Source organism: Lates calcarifer, linkage group LG12, assembly GCF_001640805.2.
Source record: "Lates calcarifer isolate ASB-BC8 linkage group LG12, TLL_Latcal_v3, whole genome shotgun sequence".
Taxonomy (NCBI): domain Eukaryota; kingdom Metazoa; phylum Chordata; class Actinopteri; family Centropomidae; genus Lates; species Lates calcarifer.
In genome coordinates, this window is record NC_066844.1 from 2,247,215 (window position 1) to 2,269,392 (window position 22,178).

The following is a 22,178-nucleotide window of genomic DNA, read 5'->3' on the forward strand; positions in this document are numbered from 1 at the left end:
TCTCTTTCCCTGTTGTCGCGTATGCATGTGTTTGAGTATGAATAAGAGAGACTGGGGAGGAAGGATGACTCTTATCAATTATTAACTCTTAGCCTTATCAATATTGATGGTCAGAGAAACAAACAGACTGTAAGGCAAACTTTCTGGCTCTTACTTTCTGTCCTCCTCAGTTTCTCTTCTTGTTTGTCTGTTTCTTTGTATTTTTTTCTTTCACTAATATCATCACAGGTTTTCTACTTCTTTCTTCATTAGAATATAATTTCTCCCACTTTCATTCACCATTTCCCTTGCTCTCTTCCCCCAACTATCATTTACCCTCGCTTTCTTTGTTCTGCTTTAATCTCCCCTCCTTTCTTTATTCCCTTTATTTTGTCTACACACTGTTTCATTCTTCTCTTTCTCTCTTCTCTATTTCTCCCTTTTTCTTTTCTGTTCCTCTTATCTAATCTCTCTCCCTTTTCTAAGTCTTTCCTATTACTGTCTCCCAACCCGTACTCTCTCTCTTTATACATAAGCTCTTGATTGTTTTTTGTTGTTTTTTTTTTTTTTGCTTTGTCTTTCTCTCTGTGCCTGGGCTGACTGTTTGTGCAGAGCACAGTTTATCACATGCAGACATTTTTATAATCATTCTTTGTCAGTGGGCGTTCTACCATGTGCTCATTTTCCTTTGAAATCCTCATTCCCTCTCTTTCATTCAAAAGAATTTTCTCTTCCTGTCTCCCTCCCACTCTCATAAGAATGAATATTTTCTATTATCACCTCTGCATTCGTGGTTGAAAATTGTCCCTCTGTGATGCCGTACGTTATATTTTCATTTGCTTCCTGTCATTTTGGTTTATACCCACTGATACGTTTCAGAGGAGAGCAAATGTGATTTATTCTCCAGAGTGTGAGTGTGTGTGTGTGAGTGCGTGAGTGAGAGAGAAATATATAGTATGGAGCTTTATTAGTAGGTGCTGGTAGCTGCCACCTGTCACTAACAGCAAATGGAGAAAGACATTCAATGGGCAGCACCAATACACATATAAACGAATCTATCTCTGTCAAATGGTTTTTGTGTACATATATAAGTGGATGCTTGTGCAGGTTAGTGCTTCTGTGGTAAAATGTTTGTACAGTTCTGTCCATGAGCATTTTGGATGCGTATGTGTTTTGTGTGTGTGTGTGTGTGTGTGTGTGTGTGTGTGTCTGCCTGCCACCACACCCCATATGGTCTCTTCTCGTCCCCGTCTCTGTGTGTGATGTGACCTCCAGTGTTGAAGCCCATTAACCCCACTAACACCGACAGCAGCCACACTGTCAACATGTCGCTCCCCACTGCGATTACACCCTTTTACATTTAAAGGGATATTCCACTTTGTTTGGAGCCCAGCCAGTTGGTCGAGTTAACTAGCCACTGGAATCTATTGTGGCTTACAGATAAACTCACCATGACCAGTGCTTGGTTGACTGAATGTAACAATCAGCTTTGTCATAAGATAAAACTGAAGAAGAACTTGTAAGACATGTTTATTATTCATGCCATCTTGAACCCTGATGCATATTGTTATATTGTTGTCTGCACTTATAGAACATCACACTACTTGATAGTGGAACATAAACCATAGTTTAAACAAACAACAAATAAAATGCTTTTGTTTTACTAGAGGAGACAGTGTCAGTGGGAGCCACATTTTTAGTAATTGAGCAACTATATGGTCCAAAGTTTCTTCTGCTGATATTCTGTGAGAGAAATTTCTTGTAACATGATGTAATTCTGTTATATTTTAGTCTGATCGTGAGTTTTTATTTAGAATTATTTTATTAATTTTAACCATTATTGCAGGAAAACTGAAGTGCCCACTCACTGGGACAACAGAGGCAGCATGTGCGTGTGTGTTTCTTGTCCTCTCTCCGCTCACACTGCTCTGTGTTTTTTCATAGAATATTAATAATCCCAAAAAGCGATTTAATTCAGAGGGTTGATTAAGATTGTCTTGTTTTTTGAGGTTTGAAAAAGGGCAGCCAACCCACACCTTATGCAAATCTGCACACACACACACACACACCTACATGCACAACCCTCCTACAGAGGCCTCCTACCTAATATGTCCCAAAAACATTTTTATGTATCATTCACACACACACACACACACACACACACACACAGAGTATACAAACGCCCTGTGACAGAAAAACAGACAGCTAAACATATCGGTCAGTCAAGCAGAAAATGGATTCTTCTAAAGTGGCATATGGGTGTGTGTATGTGTGTGTTTGTGTGTGTTTGTGTGTTTATGTAGGTCATATCACTGTCTGAAAGTGAAAGCTGTTGTCTGGTCTTCTTAAGCCCTTAATGGACTCAGAAAGGACTGTTCACTAGTCCCTGTACAGAGAATGACTGTGTGTGTCTGTGTGTGTGTGAGAGTGAGACAGAGAGAGAGAGAGAGAGAGAGAGAGACCAGTGTGTTATAATGGTTGTTTAAAATGGTCCAGTGTCCATATGGGGACCTTTGAGAGTTGGGGTTTCGTTGCTCACCACAAGCTTGAGAATGATCTTAACACACAGTCACACACACAAACCTTTGTGTGTACACATTTTACACAATTGGGACATGCACAAGTAGTGTATGCATGACAAATTATAGTCCATACTCAGTCTTAAATTCAGACAATCAGACATGCTCACAACTATCTATAGAAAATAGCGAGTATAGGCAAATTTGTGCTGCACTGTGTGAGTATGTGTTTTATCGCACATACAGCACATATGTGCACACACACAAACACATTTTGTCTTTGCTGTGTTTGTAAGTCTGGTCAAACGGGCCAGCGTCACAGCAGGGAGTAAGGACAATCTGTCTTCTCTCCTCCAACAAAGGACTGACAGAATATTCTCTTTCAGACCAAACCAACAGAACAATGAACCCAAACTTTTTGTCTTTTCTCTCTTCCTGCAGCGTTTACCTGCACTTTTTCATTTCAGCCATCCAGGAATACATTTTTTTCCATCCATTGTTAAGTTGCTCCTCACTGCTGGTTGCTTTTTAATTCACTGTAGGTATTCAAATGCATTACCTCTGCCAATAAAGTTGGAAGGAGGTGATGTTTTTCAGCCGTGCCTGTTGGTCCATTGATTAGTAAAAGTATCCCACATTTGGACAGAAATCTGATGAACAGTTACCTGGCCAAAGGACTGACCTGATTGGGATTGATAGATTTGGAATTGCTGCCATTAGAAGATATCTAGCCATATCTTCACTCCTGTGCTGTGTTCTAATGCTAGCTGGAAAGTGTTAACAATCTGGACATCCACATTAGCCAAAAAGCAGCACTATATTATAAGCAGGGAAACTAACAATAAAAGAAACAAGTGGAGAGTTATGGGCCCTGCACTTAACTAAGTGACTTCTAGATCCTCTATTCTGCTCATTGCAACAGCTCTTGGTATTGCTTTCACATAAATAAACTAACACCATTGCCACTGTGAAAATTGAGGTCAATATTCTGTTTCACAAACATCCTTATCCTTTCAGAAAATGTTTTTTGAGCACTACAGTTATATTTAAGTGTCACCTCCAGACAGACCAGTCCCTGACAACTTCAGCTCTTTATCCTCAGCTATTACTGTTGCCATCAAAGTTATTAGCAGTTGGCTGCTAAAAGTAGAAGAAAGTATTAGTCAATAGAATGGTAATAAGAAGATATATACTGTGACACAGCTAGACCTACATTTCAGATTTTTACTTGGTTATTTTGAAAGTTGAATCACATGTAACCTGCCTGCGAGCGTTGCCATCTTCTGAAAATTCAGTTCTGTTATGTTTCAGTCATAATACCCTCAGTGCCCTAAGTGGTAAAAGGTACGGTCTGTTACAAACCATCAGTTGATTGGCTTTTCATTAATATTCATGTTACTGTTTCAACTTCTGCCTGCCCATGTGTCAGTGTACAAGCTCTGGGCATCAAGCCATATGTGCATGCATATTTCTGTGTGTTCATACCTCAGTATGAAACTATTTTTGTGTGTGTGTGTACATGTGCATGTTCAGGCTTTGGCAGAGGGACAGACGGCGCCCTGGGAGACGGCCAAGAAGGACGAGAATCGCAACAAGAATCGCTATGGCAACATCATCGCTTGTAAGTACTACGGTGACATAGATAGACTACTCCTGCAGGACCTTTGCAGAATATGTAGTCACTCCAGTGTGACTCTGTTCGGTCTGGTTTGGTTCAGTACGGTTTACATCAAGTCTCTTACTGTTGTTCTTGTGAGTCTGACGTGATTTGGTTCATATTGATTCTTTTGGTGTGAGCTTGATGTTTTCTTCAGTTAGAGGTCACTTCGAGTAATTTTTCTTCTTTAACTGTCCAGTCTGACTGAAGCTTGGATTGGTTTGGTTTGATTTGTTTTTCATGGCTGATCTTCAGTGATTAGCCACCTGGTGGATTATTCTAGTTTTATGTAATGACTGTAGCTCAAATTCTTTCAATGTACCTGTTGTGCCTGTTAGAAGATACCCACAGAGAGAGAACAGGGCAGCGTCAGTGTCAAGAAAAGGTATATCTCAGGTATAGACACCAGTATCAAATCATTTCAAACAACACTTAGCCCTGAGAGAGAGGTTTCTCCATACAGATTCAGTGTACTTTTACTGTCAAGTAGAGAAAAGCTGTGGTCCTGCTATTGGTTTAATAAAACATGCCACAGAATCAGAGACCTTCCTTTAGCTGGAGGAAACAGGTCCACACCTCTGTGTTGGCAACCATCTGCCCAGCTTAAGTGTCCTTCAGCAAGTCACAGACTGACTCCCTCCAGCTTCAGGGTGTGTCTTACAGCTGGTAGCAATCACCTGCTGAGAGCCAGATGCCAGATTGGATAAATCAGTCAGGTTTATAACATCTGACTCTAATGTTTCACATTCTCATTACCTGTAACAATGAGACCAATTAAACTAAAGCAAAACAATGTGTTTAATAGAAAGTAGCACATTAATATTCAGATTTAATAAGATCCATCTTTTGCAGAATGCAATATCTAAGTCCATTCAACCTCATTTCCTAAACTTCTGTATGATACAGGAAACTACCATGGAGAGAAAATAACTTTTAAGTTTGCAGAGGGATTTTATTTCAATCCTGTCTGATGATCAAAGCCTGCAGCCTTTATTTTATTCATAGAGACTTTTGTCAAAATGAAGCTTCATTTTGGAGTGAAGACAGGCTGCTGTAATGATGTGCAGAGTGAGGCACACGCTGCATGTAGCATGAGTGTGTGTTTGTGTGTTTGGCCATTAGAGTATGAATTAAAATGTGAATATGACGCTGTGTAATATAACAAGTGTTTGCCATGATTCCGTGTGCACTAATGATGCCTGTCTGATCCTTCTGTAGACGTGTGCATGCATGTACGTGTGTGCTTGTTATCTTAAACAAGGCAACCTCAGGCCTCTATTAGAATGGAACAAGAGAAGCAGATTGTTTGGTTGAAGTTTTATTAAATGGTTTGTGTGTCTGTGTGTGTGTGTGTGTGTGTGTGTGTGTGTATGCACATTGTGTGTGTATGCCAACTTACCCACATACAGTTACATGACCAATATGATCCAGAAGATTATGCTTGTGAGCTCATATTTTGCAGTGTGTGTGTGTGTGTATGTGTGTGTGTGTGTGTGTGTGTGTGTGCACACTCAGATCTGTGCATGTGTACACATCTCATTATGAGGGTTTAGATGTCAAGGCAAAGACACTGCACTAACCTGAAGGCTTTAAAATGAAACATTGTGGTGAAATGGAATAGCCTGACAAGAACTTGATAGCCAGCAGGAATTATGATAAATTTGCTATTAGTACAAATCCTTTAATTACAAGGGCCTGGTAATGGAAACTGTCCATCTTGCTTGCTGTGATTGTACAAAGGCTCATTTTCTTGAGAAAATGTTTAAAAGGCCCCCAGGGAAATGACTTTGTGTGCTGTCTTTATTAGAACAAGGAAATATGGCGAGACAGGCAGAGCAACTAGCTGCAGCTAAAACTTTAATATGGGTTAAAGGTTCCTCTGTCTTTTTCTCTTTGGCACCATTGAACTTTAATTCGCCTTTTGAAACAAGGGATTTGCTTCTGTTTTGGATCTTGAGAGCTCAGAACATATTCCCTCACAGTAGAATATCTTCTTTGTTGCACACACTGTCTAGTTCCCCAGCCAACAGCCCTATTCCTTACACTCAGTACCTTGTTATTAATAATAGTTTAAATTGTTTAAAACTTTTCCTAAACAATATTTCCAAACTGCTTTAGATGATAAAGATCATAGTCTTTGCAGGAGCAGGTATTGCTAATGTGGAAAACTTCCACTGAACATCAGTTGGAACCATCAGCTTTTTCAGTACCTTACCCCTCAGTAAACAGTGGTTAGTGGTTTAAATGATGATGCGGCTTCTTGAATCTCCTTTTTAAAAATTTGTCGCAGACCTACACATCTCATGATTCTGCTGCCTGATGTCCTATTTCCCACCTGAAAGTGAGTAGTGAAGAGTTAGAGAATTGCAGCAGCAAGGGCTCATGTTTAAGTCTCACTGAAGAAAAGGTTCAAATGAAATCTGTGTTTACTCGTTAAAGTCTGATCCAGTCACCTGGAAAGTTATTCTGGTCTCCATCCAGTGGTAGCACCTCTAACCCAAGCAAATGCTCATTGAGCCTCAGCAGATCACAACGAGGGGAACTAAATTTGTGGCCTGGCTTTACAAGACTTAAACCAACACCCAAGTTCTAGACCTAGAAATCCCCTCAGAGGCAGCTGTGATAATCTTTCAATCCTTGTGAGGACATTTGACTTTGTGCAATCCCTCTGTCACACTCATCTTTCTTTTCCTTTCCTCCTCTTTTCTCCCCTCTTCACATACACTAACACATAGTTCTCACTACCTCCCTCTCTCTGACTCAGTTTGGAAAGGGCTGATTCGAGTTGAAGTGTTAACACACTCTTCCTCCGGCCATCTGCCAAACACAAACGGTTGATGCCATGTTTGAAATCCCTTCAGCACACTGAATAAATGTTAATTTACCAGCCTCCTGTCCTCCCATCTTCTCCCTGCTTCCCCTCCTCTCCTCCTCTCCCATCTCCCAACTTTACTCTCTCCCTCTTATCGTGTTTTCCTGCCTCTCTGCATTTTTTAAGAATGTTTCTTTCCTCCCTCTTTTCTCACTGATTACTCTCTTCTCACCTTCCTGCTCTTCTTCTTTACCTTCGTTTTGCTCCATCCACTCTCTTCCTTAAGTTTACCTCTTTTCCTCTCCTATCCCTCCTCCTGTCCAGCACCACCTCTGCTTTGCTCTCCTTCCCTTGAAATTTTAACCTATATTTCACCTTCACTTTAGAGCCTTCCCCCCCTCCCCTTTACTCCCATGTCTCTCCCTTTCACTCCATTCATGCCTCTCTCCTCTTGTTAGCTTTTTCTCACCTTCCCTTTCTTCCTCTCCTCTCCTCTCTATCCATCCATTCATCCTGTCTGATTACCTCTGACAGTTTATGGGTTGAGGCAAAGCGCAGTGGTGTTTCCTCATTACAGGCATCTGTCTGCTTCTATTTCCTCCTCCCTCTCCTCCATCCCCTCCTCTTTGCTTCTGCTCCTTCTTTTTTCCTCTCCTTCTCAGCCTCTCTCTCAGTTCATAGAACAACCTTCCCATATGGTCATTTATAATTCAACAGAAGCATGCCTTCAAAATAAACAGACTTATTGGCAAGCATTTACATACATGCAAAGAGGGAGTATGTGTACTTGTGTGCAAATGTGTGTGTGCATGATGTACTTACACGTTTTTTTTTCACCGCTGCTCACCATCTTGTTCAGTAGGAAGTGGGAAATTAAAGCTTAACTTGGTTATTAATGGACAGTAACTTTACACAGTTTATTCAAAAGACATATTTGTACCATCGACTTCTCACAGTGTCTCATAATAGTCTGCAAATAAAATCTTTTGCAGAGCTGATTTTACTCCCAACAGAGGAGGTTCAATAAAGGTGAGATGGTTTGATGCTGGTCAGTTAGAATGTCAGAGTTGGACTTTGCGTGGTTTATTTTTGACTTAAATAATCCCTTGATCCACTGCAATTAACTGATTTTGCTGGCAGTGTTCCACATTAGATACTTGTGTGTCTCAGACTTTACAGTACTTGCACATTGCTTACAGCTAAAATGTAGCGTTTTGCAGATTTAACTTGTGAGTTTAGTTAGGCAAGAAAGATTTGTAGTAAAGTTTGACATAGTTAAAATCCATAATATTTTGATGTAGCTGTCAAGACTTTGGGGGGGGGGGAACAAGAGGAACATTGGGTAGTTAGCGTTAGCCAATTCTTTAAGCTTTATTTTGTACAGCACTACCTGACTGTTGAGAAGAAGCTGACAGCTTGTCGTGGGTTGACTGTTAACTTCTGTGGAGACAAGAAAGTTTTGAGTTTATTTTGAAATTAGAGTTTACTATGAAATATTTCAGTTTAAAATGCCAACTATCTCTGCCATGCAGATCCAGATGAAGTCAGCACTTACTTTCTGTTCTCTGGAGCTGTGTAGAAGTCATAGTCTGAAGTCATAATGGTGTTTATTTAATACAACATTCAGAAACAGTCTGTCTAACCTGCACATTTGTAATGGTCATTAATTCTCTCATTGATTTTTTCCACACTGCTTCTTTTTTTCTATCACTGGGAATACAGCACAATAAACCTCAAAAAATCAAAGGGTTTCTTTATCAAATAGAATATATATCTCTCCAGACAAGCAGTTTTAATGTCTTTAAGTCATTTAACGCTGGAGAATTTTGATTCCCTTCGCCCCCTCCTCACTTCTGCCAAAAACCCAAAACAATGTGCCTTCCCAAATATAGATATATCCTCTTTTCTAGTGCATGCTTGTTCAGCTTCTGCTGCATTTTTCTCCCCCAAGAGGGGCTGATTGAAAACTCATAGGCTGCGAAAAATAACTTCTATATAATATTTAGATATATATTATATATCTGTCGGTCTGTCTTTTCCTTCTCACTAGTCACTTCTTCTGTTGCCTTTATTGTCTTTCTAATGATGTTTTCTTTATTTCAGAGTGAATGCAAGCAGCAGTATAGAGGTAATAAAATATATAGAAGTCAATAAAAAGAAATGCAAAAACAGTGCATACACATGGGTTATCTCTTAGCTACACAACATGACACAAGAACACATTGGCACCAGTTGAAACTGTTTGAATCTGAGAGAAAGTCTCACGTATCACACAAGCTGTACAACTTTGTTTAATTCATGTAGAGACGAGAACACAGACGTAGTCTCACTCATTACTGGTTTGGTGCATGCTTGGCAGCTAGCAAACAGCTACAGCAAATGTCGATTGTAGGGACTAAACACTGACTGGAAAAATACTTAAAAGCATGGTCAAGTTAAAAAAGATTGCATCATCTTCAGTCTAAACACACCTTAATGCAACTGTACTGTATGCTCCTTCACTTCCCATCATCTTCTCTCTCATTTTTCCCTACGCTGCATCTGTCTTTTTTCTTTCTCTTTCCTCTCCTGTTTCCTGACCTCTCCTCTTTCTGCCTCTGACTCCCTTTCTAAACTTAATGTATTCACTATATTTTCCAGCATCTGTCACTCTGTCCTTCTCCTCTCCCTTCTTCTCCTCTTTTTATCTTTTTGCCTCCCTCCCTTGATCTCTTCTTACCATCTCTTGTTCTTCTCTGGCTCTCTCCTCTGTAAGGAATCCTTTCTTTCCTCTCTCATAGCCTCACATACACATGCACAAACTCACCCCAAAGCCCTCTCTCTATTTACTAATGTGTACCAGTGTACAGGTGAATGAGAATCATTACACAGCCTGTCAGTCTTTGCCAGGCAGCATTACCACACACACACACACACACACACACACACACACACAAACACACACCCTTCACCCAGTATTATACCTCCAAGCATCGCTGGCATAATCAGCATCCCCTCCTGCATCATGTTGCTTCTCATTATAGTGGAGGTTGTGTGTATGGTTGTGTGTGTGTGGTGTGTGTGTGTGTGTGTGTGTGTGTGTGTGTGTGAGAGAGAGTGAGGGTGAGAGCATCTTGTTTCTGTGAGTGTGTCTGTGTTTGTGTACGAAACAAACAAAGCAAGGAAGGAAGCTTTTGAAAACAAGCACAACTGTGTGTGTTTGTGCGTGTGTGTACGTGTGGTTGTATGTGTGTGTTAGCTTCATATGCAGCTGTACGTAGTGTGTCTCCCTGCTCCTCTCTTATCCTCTCTGGCTCCTATTCTCAACACGTCTGCCGAGCTGCTCTGAAGTCAGAACGCCAACAACTCCTCTGAAGTGTTTGACCAAAGAACCACAACAAATATTAGCATCCCCCAAGCTGTCTCACACACACACACACACACACACACACACTATTATACAAATAAAGACACACTCTCTACACACATGGAAGCACATACAAATTCATTGAATAAGAAAGTCATATACCTGCAGTCTACACACACACACATGTGCACACTCATACACAGACGCTCTACACTCAGGCTTGTTCAGATCACAGCAGTCTAGTTTGTGCTTGATTGCTTGTAGCAGTGCAGCACTGCTGCGACATTATTCCACCCGCAGATCTATAGTGAGAAGAATTTGTGTTTTGTTTTTTGGAAAATCCTACCCATGTTTCAAGTCTCAATGCAAATATTCACGTCAAAATAAATCTGTGTTGTGAGATATCTAGAATATGAGGAGCGTACTCTGAAACGGATGCTACATTACTGTTAGCAACAGTGTAAAGGGGAACGCTGCCGATTTTCTACACGACAGTCTGTTTACAGGCCCCGTGTGTTCAGCATCTCTTTCTTCCACCACTGGCATTAACCTGCTGCTGTCAGACTCCACTCTTGTCCACATGACTTTGGAATCTGGCTGCAGGGATTTGCTCTGATTTAGCCACAATAAGATTTGTGATGTCCACCACTGATGTTGGTCTTGTCAACTCAAAGGTGTTGGATGTTGAGGACAGGGATCTTTGCATCACAGACAAGTTCCTCCACACCAACCTGGCTAAACCTTGTGCATCCAGCTTTGCTACTACTGAGCAGGCTTCCATTTGTCTTCTCTCATGTTGTTTCGTCTACTGTGAGCAGAAAGAATGACAGAGTGACACACATTGTCTACTATAGTGTAAAAAATAGAACAAAAAGAGACAAACAGGAAGAAAAGGACTCTCAAGGAAAGACTGATTACATTTACCAGCCCCCTGCCACCAGATGATGAAATGGTTTCTGTTGCAGCTCGCAGCGTGGGGTAAGCACATAGATAATGGTGATAATGAGGCTGATTTTTAACGCTAGCGGTGGTATTATTGATACTGTTGACCGTGATTGCTGTTAATCATTGTTCCTCTTCAGAAGCAGTTGGGGGTAACAATGACGCCGTAATAACAATACATGCTGCATTTTGTTGCTGATTTCTAACAGTTGCTGTTTATCACCAAAAAAAAAAAAAAAAAACATCAGGTGAGGGAGGGGCAGGGGGCAATGAAGTAATGATTTTAACGATTATTATATTTTTAATTAGAAGGTGGAGGATTATGAGTGATTATATTTCATCTTTCTAAAACTTCAGGGGGTTGACAATTTGGATATTCGTTGATAGCTTGTAATGATGAGCTGTGATCATTGACAGTGTGTGGTAATTGATTGTTGATGAATGAATCAGAATTAATGAGATGTTGTGCTGCCTAGACATTTATAAGACACCAACTGAAGAAGGACTTTAACTTTCTTTTTACCCAGCCACCCAGTGTGGCTGGACTGCCTGCCATTCTCCTTAACTCCTCAGTTACTGTCCTAAAAGGCAGTAAAGTGGATCATCAGGCTGCTGTTGTGACAGTTTCTTCTTGGATTTCTACATGGAGGAACAGGAACAAGCTGAGCTCAGCTCGACTAATTCACTTCTCATATACCTAATGAGTCACTGTCTGCTATCGCACCACCGCTGATATGCAGATAACACTATGAGTTTTCCTCCTAGTCTGTCTTGTGAATGGTCTGCTGCTAGAGAGTAGGTTGTGTTCTTCAGAGATTAATGAACTTGCAGTGTCAGTTTCTTTTTGTTTTTGAAATACACAATACACATAATGTTTTAGAATAAGTAAATGTTTCCCTAACTGAACTGTGGCCTCACTATATGCCACCAGTGTCTAAAGGGTTAATAATGATACCAGTAAAATTTAGTTTGTGGATTAAATGGATACACATTTGTATATTTTCACATTTGTATAGCCCTAGTGAAACACATTATAGTTTAGTGTAACGATACACTGATTTAGTTCTGCAGTGTAACTTTATAGTGTAAAGGGACTGCTCTTCTTTCTCTGTCTCTCTCTCCCTCTCTTTCTCTTTCTCTCTAGTTTTCTCCTGACAGCCTTCAAACAGCTGGAAACAGCATCTTGAGGTGTGTGTCTGTGTGTATGAGTGTATGAGTGTGTAAGTCGACAACATTCTGAGTTGTTTGACACACCAGCTGCAGGGAGCTCTGGTCTTAATAAGCTATTACACACTATAATACCCTCCAACACAGACACACACACATACACAGACACAAACATGCATGCAGATATGCAAACAAACACACACATACATACATCGTTGCTGACACTGGAACACACACATCACTTGAACACTGAAATACATCTGGAATACTTTCAAAATTGCACACACACAAACCTTTCAACACACAACCTAAAGATGTTCCAGAGCATACGAGTACTCAGGGAAGTGACGAGAGACACACTTTAACACACTTACACGCTACTCAGTCTCTCTCACACACACACTTACACTCAATCACACATGCTATTAAATTCCCTAATGCCTTGAGCCGGGCTGACAGCGGAGTGTATGCGGTGAGTGAGTTGAGCTCCATAGGGAGTTAACTGATTAAGTATATCTGTGACAGACACAATCCCTGCTTAGTGGCTACTGAAAAAGGAGGCGAGAAGAGCAGGAGGAGGAGAAGAGAGGAGATGAGAGGGAAGGAGAGGATAGAAGAGTAAAACATCTTGCTCAGCAGTTTCAACTTGCTACTGTGAGCATTTTTTTCTACTCGGTTAAATACCAGCACCATCTGTTTATGTGGACGTTTAACTGAGTTATGTCTGTTTTCAGCAGTCTAGTTAACGACTAACTTGTCTTAAGGTGCTGGATTGAAGAGTAAGTAACTATCACAAAATGCCTTTGAGCATCTAGCCAAGACTTCGTTTTAAAACTTGAGTGACAAGCAATGAAGTCATCAACGCTGCTGCTGATTCTTTAACATCTGCCATTATCGCAGAAATTAGAAGAAGAATCACAGGCCGGGGTTATCATTTAAAAAGAGGGGTATGAATCTCCCATCATATCCTGTTTTCCTGAGTTGGAAGGTATTATCCACCCTAGTCTTTCTCCAGCATTGTAGAATAAAACCTAATGGGCACATTGAAGCAGTACATTTTTCTCTCTCCAACAGTCAGTTCTGTTACACTTCCTTGCTTTTTTCAGGCAGCTAGAAACACAGTGGAATATAAAAAGTAGTGGTTTTAACTGCCTCATAACTCAAATGACCCTAATATATCTGCAGGAGGTTGATAAAGGTTTTTGTTGAATGTCAATGATCCTGCAATTACTTTGTCTAGCACTCTTAAAAAACAATAACCTAAGCCACTAGAGTTGTAGTCACTTAAGTTTTTAGCTGCAGAGTCTTTTTTTCCAAACCACAAAGGCTTTGTCATACTCTTAGTGATATGTTCGATTTTCACTTGACTTCTTGTTCTACCTTTGATAACAAGTTCTGGTTTAATCAAATAAGTAATGAAATGACATTATAGCTAGAATATTTTCATAAGGTTAGGGAAGTTGAATAAAAAATCTCCAAGACCCACAAGTTATACACCGATCAGCCATAACATTAAAACCACCTGCCTAATATTGTGATTGTGCCACCAAAACAGATCTGTTACCATTTGCTTGGTCTACAACAATGTTTAGCTGGGTAGTGCATGTCAAAGCAACATCCAGATGAATGTCAGGACCCAAGATTTCCTAGCAGAACATTGAATTGTAAGGCAATGATCAATGTTATTCACTTCACCTGTCAGTGGTTTTAATGTTGTGGCCAATCTGTGTAGATACCAAAAGAAAACGTCCTGTTGTAGGAATAAAAATACAATTTCCAATTCCCAGGATTGTTGGGGAGAAAAAAGAAAGTTTAGAAAGCTGAGGCAGGGATGTGTAGAAGAAGTCTCTAAGACATAGTTCAAAAAAGGTCATCGATCATTTTAATTTTCAAATATGATCTGAGTTGTGCCATGCTGGGTAGAAGAATTTCATTAGGGCTGTTTTCAGTGGAGGATTTTGGTATTATATAACCTAAGTACTTTTTAAATGTCTTTTTGCCTCATCAAGCGAGAACAATCTGGGCTAGACATTGGCCTTATAAAGCAATAAAATGGCAATATATTCATGAAACTGGAACATAATGACTCCATAGATTATCTCCTGCTCCAATTAAGATATTTGCAGTATGTTATGTGGGTCCTACTCTTGGTGATGTGTAATATGAAACCCCATTGTAACCTTTGATTTTTAAGAGCGACCAAAAACAGCTGCTCCTGTTTGCTGTTGTGGTACAACAGCAGTCATTAGACACTGGTGGCTCCTGCTCATTTTATTTGAGCACAGTGACTGTGTGCAGGCTTTCAGTACATACAATCTGATCTGATGTCTCCAAATTACAGCTTTCTGCTACATTCGGCTGCCCCTGCAAATCTCTCCAAGATAAAAACACAGAAGTCTATTTTGTTTGGCCTTTTCTGGACCCCTCAAGTTAACAAGTCCTCCCCAACAAAACTTTTACAGTGGCTGCTGGGGTAATGACAAGACTTGGGAGAGAAGAGGATAGAAAAAAAAAAAAAGATGAGACACAGAAAGAGAGAAAATGGAACCAGACTTAAAGCAGAGAGAAGAGAGGAAAGGAGAAGGTAGGAGAGGAGAGGAGGGGGGGAGTCGCAAGGTTATGAGGAGAGGGAGACAGAGCAGAGGAGTGGAGCTCATTAATGAGTAATGGGTTTGTGGCCCTTTGCCCTTGGACACCACAGCTTCTGATGACTTTGTTGTTACTCCAGTGCTGCAGACGCCAACATGAGCTCGTATACACATATCTGCTCTATACATCGATTTCTATATCTACATCCAGATCTAGATCTAGGAGATGGGGTTGAGTAAATACAAGATTCAAGTATATTGATCTAGACCTGGATCTGGTAACCACAGATCTTTACAGTTAACGCTAAGATTTGAGCTGAGGATAATTTTGTAACATCAGATTTGAGTAATTGGGAATGCCTTCACTGAGGTTCCTCCTCAGTGTTACAGATCTGTCTGTGTGTTTGAGGTCGTCCTCGCTTTACGTTTGACACCAAAATCTTTATTAAACTTCCTGTATTCTTTGTTCACACACATATGCACTCATGCTGTGCATTACACTAATTAAAAGAAATCTTCAACTCTCTTTCTCTCACTCACTTATACACACACACTCACACTGTCAGCCTCTTCAAACCTGTGGCCTGTGTCCAGATCTGCAGTGTTTGCAAGCCAGTACCTCCTGCCATCTCAGCCCAATTAGAAGCTCCCCTCCCTGGGCAGAGAGAAGTGGAAAGGGTCCCTCCCTCCCGCCAGCCTCATATCGGTGGCTCTCGTATTATGACAGCCTCTGACACTTGCCCCGTGTAATTACTGCTGTCTGAAGGAGCGAGACAGTATGGGGCAAGAGAGAGGGAGAGGAGGAGAAAGAAGATAAATGAAGGAAGAAATGAGTGGAAAAGAACTGAGGAAAGGGAAAGGCGTGCAGGGAGGAGCGGTGGGCCGAATCAGCAGAGAAATGGAGGAAGAAAGGAAATGGAAGAAGAGGCAGATTAGACAGAAAGAGGGGAAAGGAAGGAGGGAAAGAGCAGAAGGCTGGCAGACTACCCCCTGTGGTGTTTGTTTTTACATGCAGAATGTGTGTGTGTGTGTGTGTGTGTCAGAGAGAAAGAGATGGTTTGTGTGTGAGAACTGAGAGTGCGAGTGAGCTGATAGCTGATGACAGTATCTTGTACCAGCAGAGTGGAGTCATGCTGCCATCATTGTTGCCACTCAGCCAGAACTGGAAAATTACTCTAATAGAAGCTGTACAAATAATTCTCCTCAAGGTGATCCCAGAAATGATAATCAAGGAGCGGATTCATCGCAGAGCTATTCTGTAGTAACGATTTATGTTCAGTGATAGTATTTGGTGCCCCTGGAGCAAGTTATGTTCATGTAGTGAAGCAATAAGTGAAGGTGTGGAGTTGGAAAATTGCTGCTGTTCTGGAGTAATTTGACTTTCAGATGGTCGTTGTGTCATATTTGCTCATGGTGCCTTGCATTTCTGGTATGATTTGGCCAAGATCAGACTACAGGCTGAACCATGAACAATCCTGACAGGTCAGATTTAACTCAGTCAGTTGGTTTGCTTCTGGGATCAGCAGTGTTAACCACTTTGGTGTCTGAACCATCACAACATCATTACAAGACAGACATCTTCAGACAAGACAAGAGAAGTCAAAAGAAATAGTCCATATCCAGAATCAGTTGTTTTAGACACAGTACAAAGACACAGATCGCCAGTCTATCGCAGAGCCAACATATACACTCCACTTTACCTTTCGACCATATCTCATGATTTTCATCAGCTCAGTTGTCATGGAAGTTCAGCTGAATAAGTAAGTTCCATTTTTTTCTGGTCGTCTTTCTCAAGCTCTTTCAGCTGCATCCCATGGTCATCATCAGAGCCACAGTAAATCCAAATGTGTTCTCAAGGGTCTTGCTTGTTTAAATAATCATAGTTAAGCTTCTGTGCAATTCTCTGCTACTTATGATTATTTTTACACTGCCCAGAAGAATCATTTTGTGCCAACATGAATAGAAAATTCACACATCTATTGTAAGATATTCAGCAACAAAAAATGTTCGTGCCTACTTGTAAAAATGATTGCTCCCATGCCCCCACTATAAACACAGAGGAAATGGATAACAATTGAAGGTATGAGTCATCGACCACACAGTAGATCTGCTTACATAAAAGCTCTGTTTTCAAGGCAGAATTCTTCTTTGAGGCAGGATGATTTTGAGCTTTGATTCAAAGTGGGTAAAAATCTGCCCTTTTCAAAATTACTTTACAGCTATATGATAAGTGTTAAGCTATAGGCCTAGCTATTCTGTTGTTGCATATAAACACATTTTCAGGGTATAATTAGCTTTTGAAATATGAACTTGTGAACTGCAGGGGGTAAGATTCTTCAAAAGCCAAAACTCGAAGAGTTGGAGCAAAAATATGTTGATCTCTCATTTTTCATCACAGTTCAGAAGTCTTCCCTGCAGGTAACAGACTAGCTTGCAGGGTACCTTTTGCCAACTAGCTTTGTGCTCGCTTTAAGCTAGGTTCCAGCATGCTGTAGCTTTGTATCAATCAGTAAAGTCATGAGCATTAGCATTTCAGTGACTTCAAAGACACACAGAGGTGATCTTTTTTATTTGCCCCTTCTGTTGGCTGCTTTCCCCCTTCTTATCCCCCTTTTCTCCCAGCCCCAGTTCTCTTTCTTCCTCATTTCACTTTCATATTTACCAATAGCTGCTCCACCCCCTCTTTTTTCCTTCTTCTCTCCTCTTCTTGTTTTCTTCATATCATCTCCCATTCACCCACTTCCTCTGTCACCTCTGTCAAGCTGATATTATTTTCTATCCCTGATAGAACAGAAATTATTCTTATCTATAGCAGCAGTTTCATTATGCCGTGGACATGTGTCTGTGAATGAACGAAAGAGGTGTGAAGTGGAACATGTCAACACAAGAAAGAAAAAAGAAGAGCGTGAGAGGGAAAGATGGAGATAATCAGACTAAATCATGTCCGCTTCATCTGCAATTACCTGCCGTTGCCACATTACAACTAAACAAAATCACTGCCTGCCATTAGCTATAATCATCCCCATACAGTGTATGTCCTAATACTATGGATGGCTATTAGAGCACAGAACAAAATAATTGACTTTCAAAAGGGGAAAGGGAAAAAAGAAAAAGCAGATTTTGTTTTCGAGACATGTACTTTGACAGTTGCTCACACCAAAGAGTGGTTGTGCTACTATGTAAAAGTGGACAGAGTGTATTTCTCAAATATTGTTTCAAAGTGGTAATGTGCAAGATCATTGATTTATTACTACAGCTGTGGTAAAATTTAAGTTACATGTGTCACTATTTTTCAGCTAAAAGGAATCTGGTCTCTGAGACCTTCATCTAAAAGCTGTTTAAATTTACAACACTTCTTTAAGCAATAATTCCACATTTTTTCCCTTTTTGGTTTTACTTTCTCTCCACAAAATACATTTTTTAGCTAACAGCTCAATACAGGTGCTTGTGGGCAGCACAGGTTGTGATGGGTTAGTTGCAGAGGGACTATCAGAAATGTGTTTGAAGTGAGGTGCTCTTTAGATGAAAATAAAATGTAAATTATTTTTAACCTCAAGGGCTCAGTGATTTGAGTGCTATAACACATCCAGGAAGCATCAAGCAAAGGTGTGCTCTTCCCATTTAAAACAAAGAAATAAAAGAATTTGCTGTTTTAAACCATTTTGACATTGTTCTGGCTTTCCTAAATTGACTTGTGGAAGCAAAAGTCAGTGGAGTGTGATGTGAATTGCTTCAAGGCAAACTGAAACATATTGTTGTAGATATAGAGAACCTCCTCTATAACCAGGAAGATAGGGCAGAGGACTTCAAAGTATTTGAGATTGACCAAAATGAAAATAGAGATATTAATAAAAGAGTTTCCATTAGTGGTTGTACTGTTTCAGGGTTATAGGTTGTTTTGGATTGTTTGGCAATAAATAAACTAGTATTTGCTGATAGAGGCAGATCATAATAGAACAGTGTTTGTCCCATCACCATGACTTAACCAAATATTATGTTATAAGATGCATTGGGGAATTTTTATGTTTTTGCCTGCACTGAGGCCAAATGAACTGAAAAAAATTCAATATGAGGTGGCTGAATAAAACCATACTGGACCAAACCATGCACGTTAGCTCTTTCTGAATGTTTTTGGCTGGACTGTAGCAGCAGGGTCGACGCTATAAATGTACGTCTTTGACTGACTGTTGGATTTCTCCCTATCGGTGATCACTCTGTCAGTAATGATTTCACTGTTTGTACTATGGCATCAGGGAGTGCGTCTTGTTTTTGTTAGCCCGCTGGTGCCTGCTATTTTCTTTTTTTTTTTTTAGTATGACGAAAGACTTGACAACTGCATTTCCATGGAAAATGCAGCTAACAAGGCTTTCGTCATACAGAGGTGGGCGTGGTTTCACGTGGGCTTCAACGTCAAGACTTTTTGTGATGCTGCTTCTCTCTTTTCTACTGGAAGAGGACAAGTAGCACAGCCACAACAGGACACTTGTCAGGGAAATGTAAACATGGGTCTTTGCAGGACTTTTAACAAACAACCAATGCTGTCATATCTGTGGTTTGGGCTTTGAGCTAACTTTGGGCCTGCTTAGTTCCCTGGCCAGTCAGTTAGCTGCTCCGATCTGTGGGTAAATGTAACTTTAGGCCTGTTGTATTTTTCTGCTATCTGACCCCACAGACGACCACACCAGAGTCCGACTGCAGCTGCTGGATGGAGACCCCCACTCTGACTACATCAACGCCAATTATATTGATGTAAGTCTTTCCATGCACACACACAAACATGCACATTTGTAATTTAATACTTGTGATGGACAGGAGTGAACCCTTTTACCCTTGCTTCTAACCCTTATCATCATAACACCATGCACCACACCTTAACTCTGTCCAAAACAAATTTTAACATCAACCCAAACACCAGGTTTAAACTGTCCAACAGTCCTCTGAAGAGGTGAGAGCCTGGAAAAATCCTCTAGCTTTGAGTCTTAAAGTTTAATTGGTCTTTACAGAGATGGAAATAAATCACACTCACACTTAAAAGCCACAGATTTAATACCCGCAACAGGCAATTTGTCCCCAAAATGCTGTCTTCAGTCATGTTGCTTTCCTTCTTATTCTCCTTTACTTACCTATGCATCCATTTGTTCTCTCCTTCTTTCCTCTCTTCCCTCCAGGCTTTGTGCTTCACTTACCGATTTAATCTCTCGCTCACAACTGACTGTTGTAATAAGAGTCTAAATGAATTTGGTACAAAATGTTTATTTTCAATCAAACAACCGCATATTCCCTCAGTGAAGATAACACCATGCCTACGACGTGGTCTTAATGACAATATGAAAGTGATGAATGCTTTCATCTCAGCAAGGTTATCTGTCTCGTAGCGGGGGTGAGGAGGGCTGTCTGGGAATAAGAGGGATGTAATCATCGGTTAGAGAGTCGTCGCTTTTCATGGAGGAAAAATTAAGATTCCTTCTGTTATTTAATTTGGTGTTTATTTGGAAAACGTCCTTGAGTTATGCTTCTGTGAGGAGTGGAAGGACTGGAGAGGGAGACGGGACAAATTAAAAGACGAAACTGATGAGAGGAGGAAGTGAGGAGAGAGACTGGCAGACAGATGGCAGGAATGAGGAAGGAATGAGAAGAAGAAATAGAGAGTGGGAGGATGCAGGAATGGAGGGAGGATTGAAGATGGAAGTGGAGGCAGAAATTGATTGAAGGAATGAGGGAATACGAGAGAACTAAAAGGAGGAGAAAGAGCATGGAATCACTTCAGCAGGAGGAACGGGTAGGATTGTCAAAAGAGAAGAGATGATGGATGCGGGAGGGAAAGTTAGGTTGTGCAAGAAATACAAGAAAGAGAGACTAACAGATGTATAAATGGAAGAAGTAACATGGTGTAGAGACAGTAAACTTAGTAAAAGGAGGAGGTGAAAGACGGAGAAAAGAATGAAAGAATGCAGGGAAAGTAACTCTAAAAATAGAGAAAATAAGGGGGAAAAGGGAGACTATGGGAAGAAAAAGATGGAGGTGTCTAAGGTACAAAGACTTTTTTTCAATGCTTCACTTTTTTTCTGTCTCGCAGGGGTACCATAGACCCAGACATTACATCGCCACACAAGGTAATTAAACTGACGTGATGAGTGTGTGTGAGAAGACTACATGTGTGATTCCACATTTGTGCTGATACCAATGTGCATGTGTGCCTCTATGCAAGTGTGTGTGTGTGTGTGTGTAGCAGCCACCTGGTAAATGTCGTCCTTTCGGGCTGGAAGGCTATTACCACAACCTCCTAAATCTAAACCGCCGTATAAAATCCCCCTGACAAATTTAAGACCCCATTACCTCAAACCCCTGAACCACTATCTGGGATTGATAGTGTGTGAGTGCATGTGTGTGTGAGTGCACATGTGTTTCCCTGTTCATGTGTGTATGTTTTAAGTGTGTGTTTGTTTAAGTCTGTGCTGTCAGTGCCGATGCATCTTTACATGATGCTAGAGCGAATGTGTGTGATTGTATATGCAGCCTGTTTGTGTGTGTGTCAGTATGTTTATATCCTTAATTTGTGCGTGTGTGTGTGTTTGTGTGTGTCAGGGCCCATGCAGGAGACAGTGAGGGATTTCTGGAGGATGGTCTGGCAGGAAAACTCGGCCTCTATCGTCATGGTAACCAACCTGGTGGAGGTGGGCAGGGTGAGTTCATCATCCAAGGGATTAGAAAATGTGTGTGTGTGTGTGTGTGTGTGTGTTTTGATGAAGAGGCCCAATACCTACAGAAATAGGGGATTACTAAATTCATTAATTTAAGGTACCAGGTTTTATTGTATTTTGCAGAATATTATTCAGAGTTTAAACAAAATCGATGAGTCATTGAATTATATCTTCTCCCAGAATTACCAGAGATGCTTGATTGTTGCACAGTCAAATGGCAAAAAAGTTGATACTCGAGTTGGAAGCACTTAAATCTTTAAATATCTTCTGTCTTTACATATTCCAAATTGACGCATATGAATCTCAAAGCTCATATTTGTTGCAAAAATGTTAAGAAAAAAGTGAAGTTTAGGCAACTAACATAAAGAAGCTTACTCTGGTAATCAGAGAATGCCTCTTACATGCACTGTAGTAAACTGGCTACTGTAAATCAGTTTATGCATGCAGCTGGTCAGTAAGTAGAATAT

General features: G+C 40.6%; 1 protein-coding gene across 8 annotated transcripts in view; it reads left to right on the forward strand.

Moving 5' to 3' along the window:
* The window catches only part of ptprt (protein tyrosine phosphatase receptor type T), a 295,874-nt gene that overhangs the window by 248,446 nt on the left and 25,250 nt on the right, over positions 1–22,178 (forward strand). For all 8 annotated transcript variants that reach the window (XM_051074478.1, XM_018702965.2, XM_051074474.1 and 5 more), the window contains 4 exons: positions 4,032–4,119; positions 19,683–19,759; positions 21,087–21,123; positions 21,596–21,693. In XM_051074478.1, coding sequence (XP_050930435.1) covers positions 4,032–4,119; positions 19,683–19,759; positions 21,087–21,123; positions 21,596–21,693 — 300 coding nt within the window. The remainder of the gene's footprint in view (positions 1–4,031; positions 4,120–19,682; positions 19,760–21,086; positions 21,124–21,595; positions 21,694–22,178) is intronic.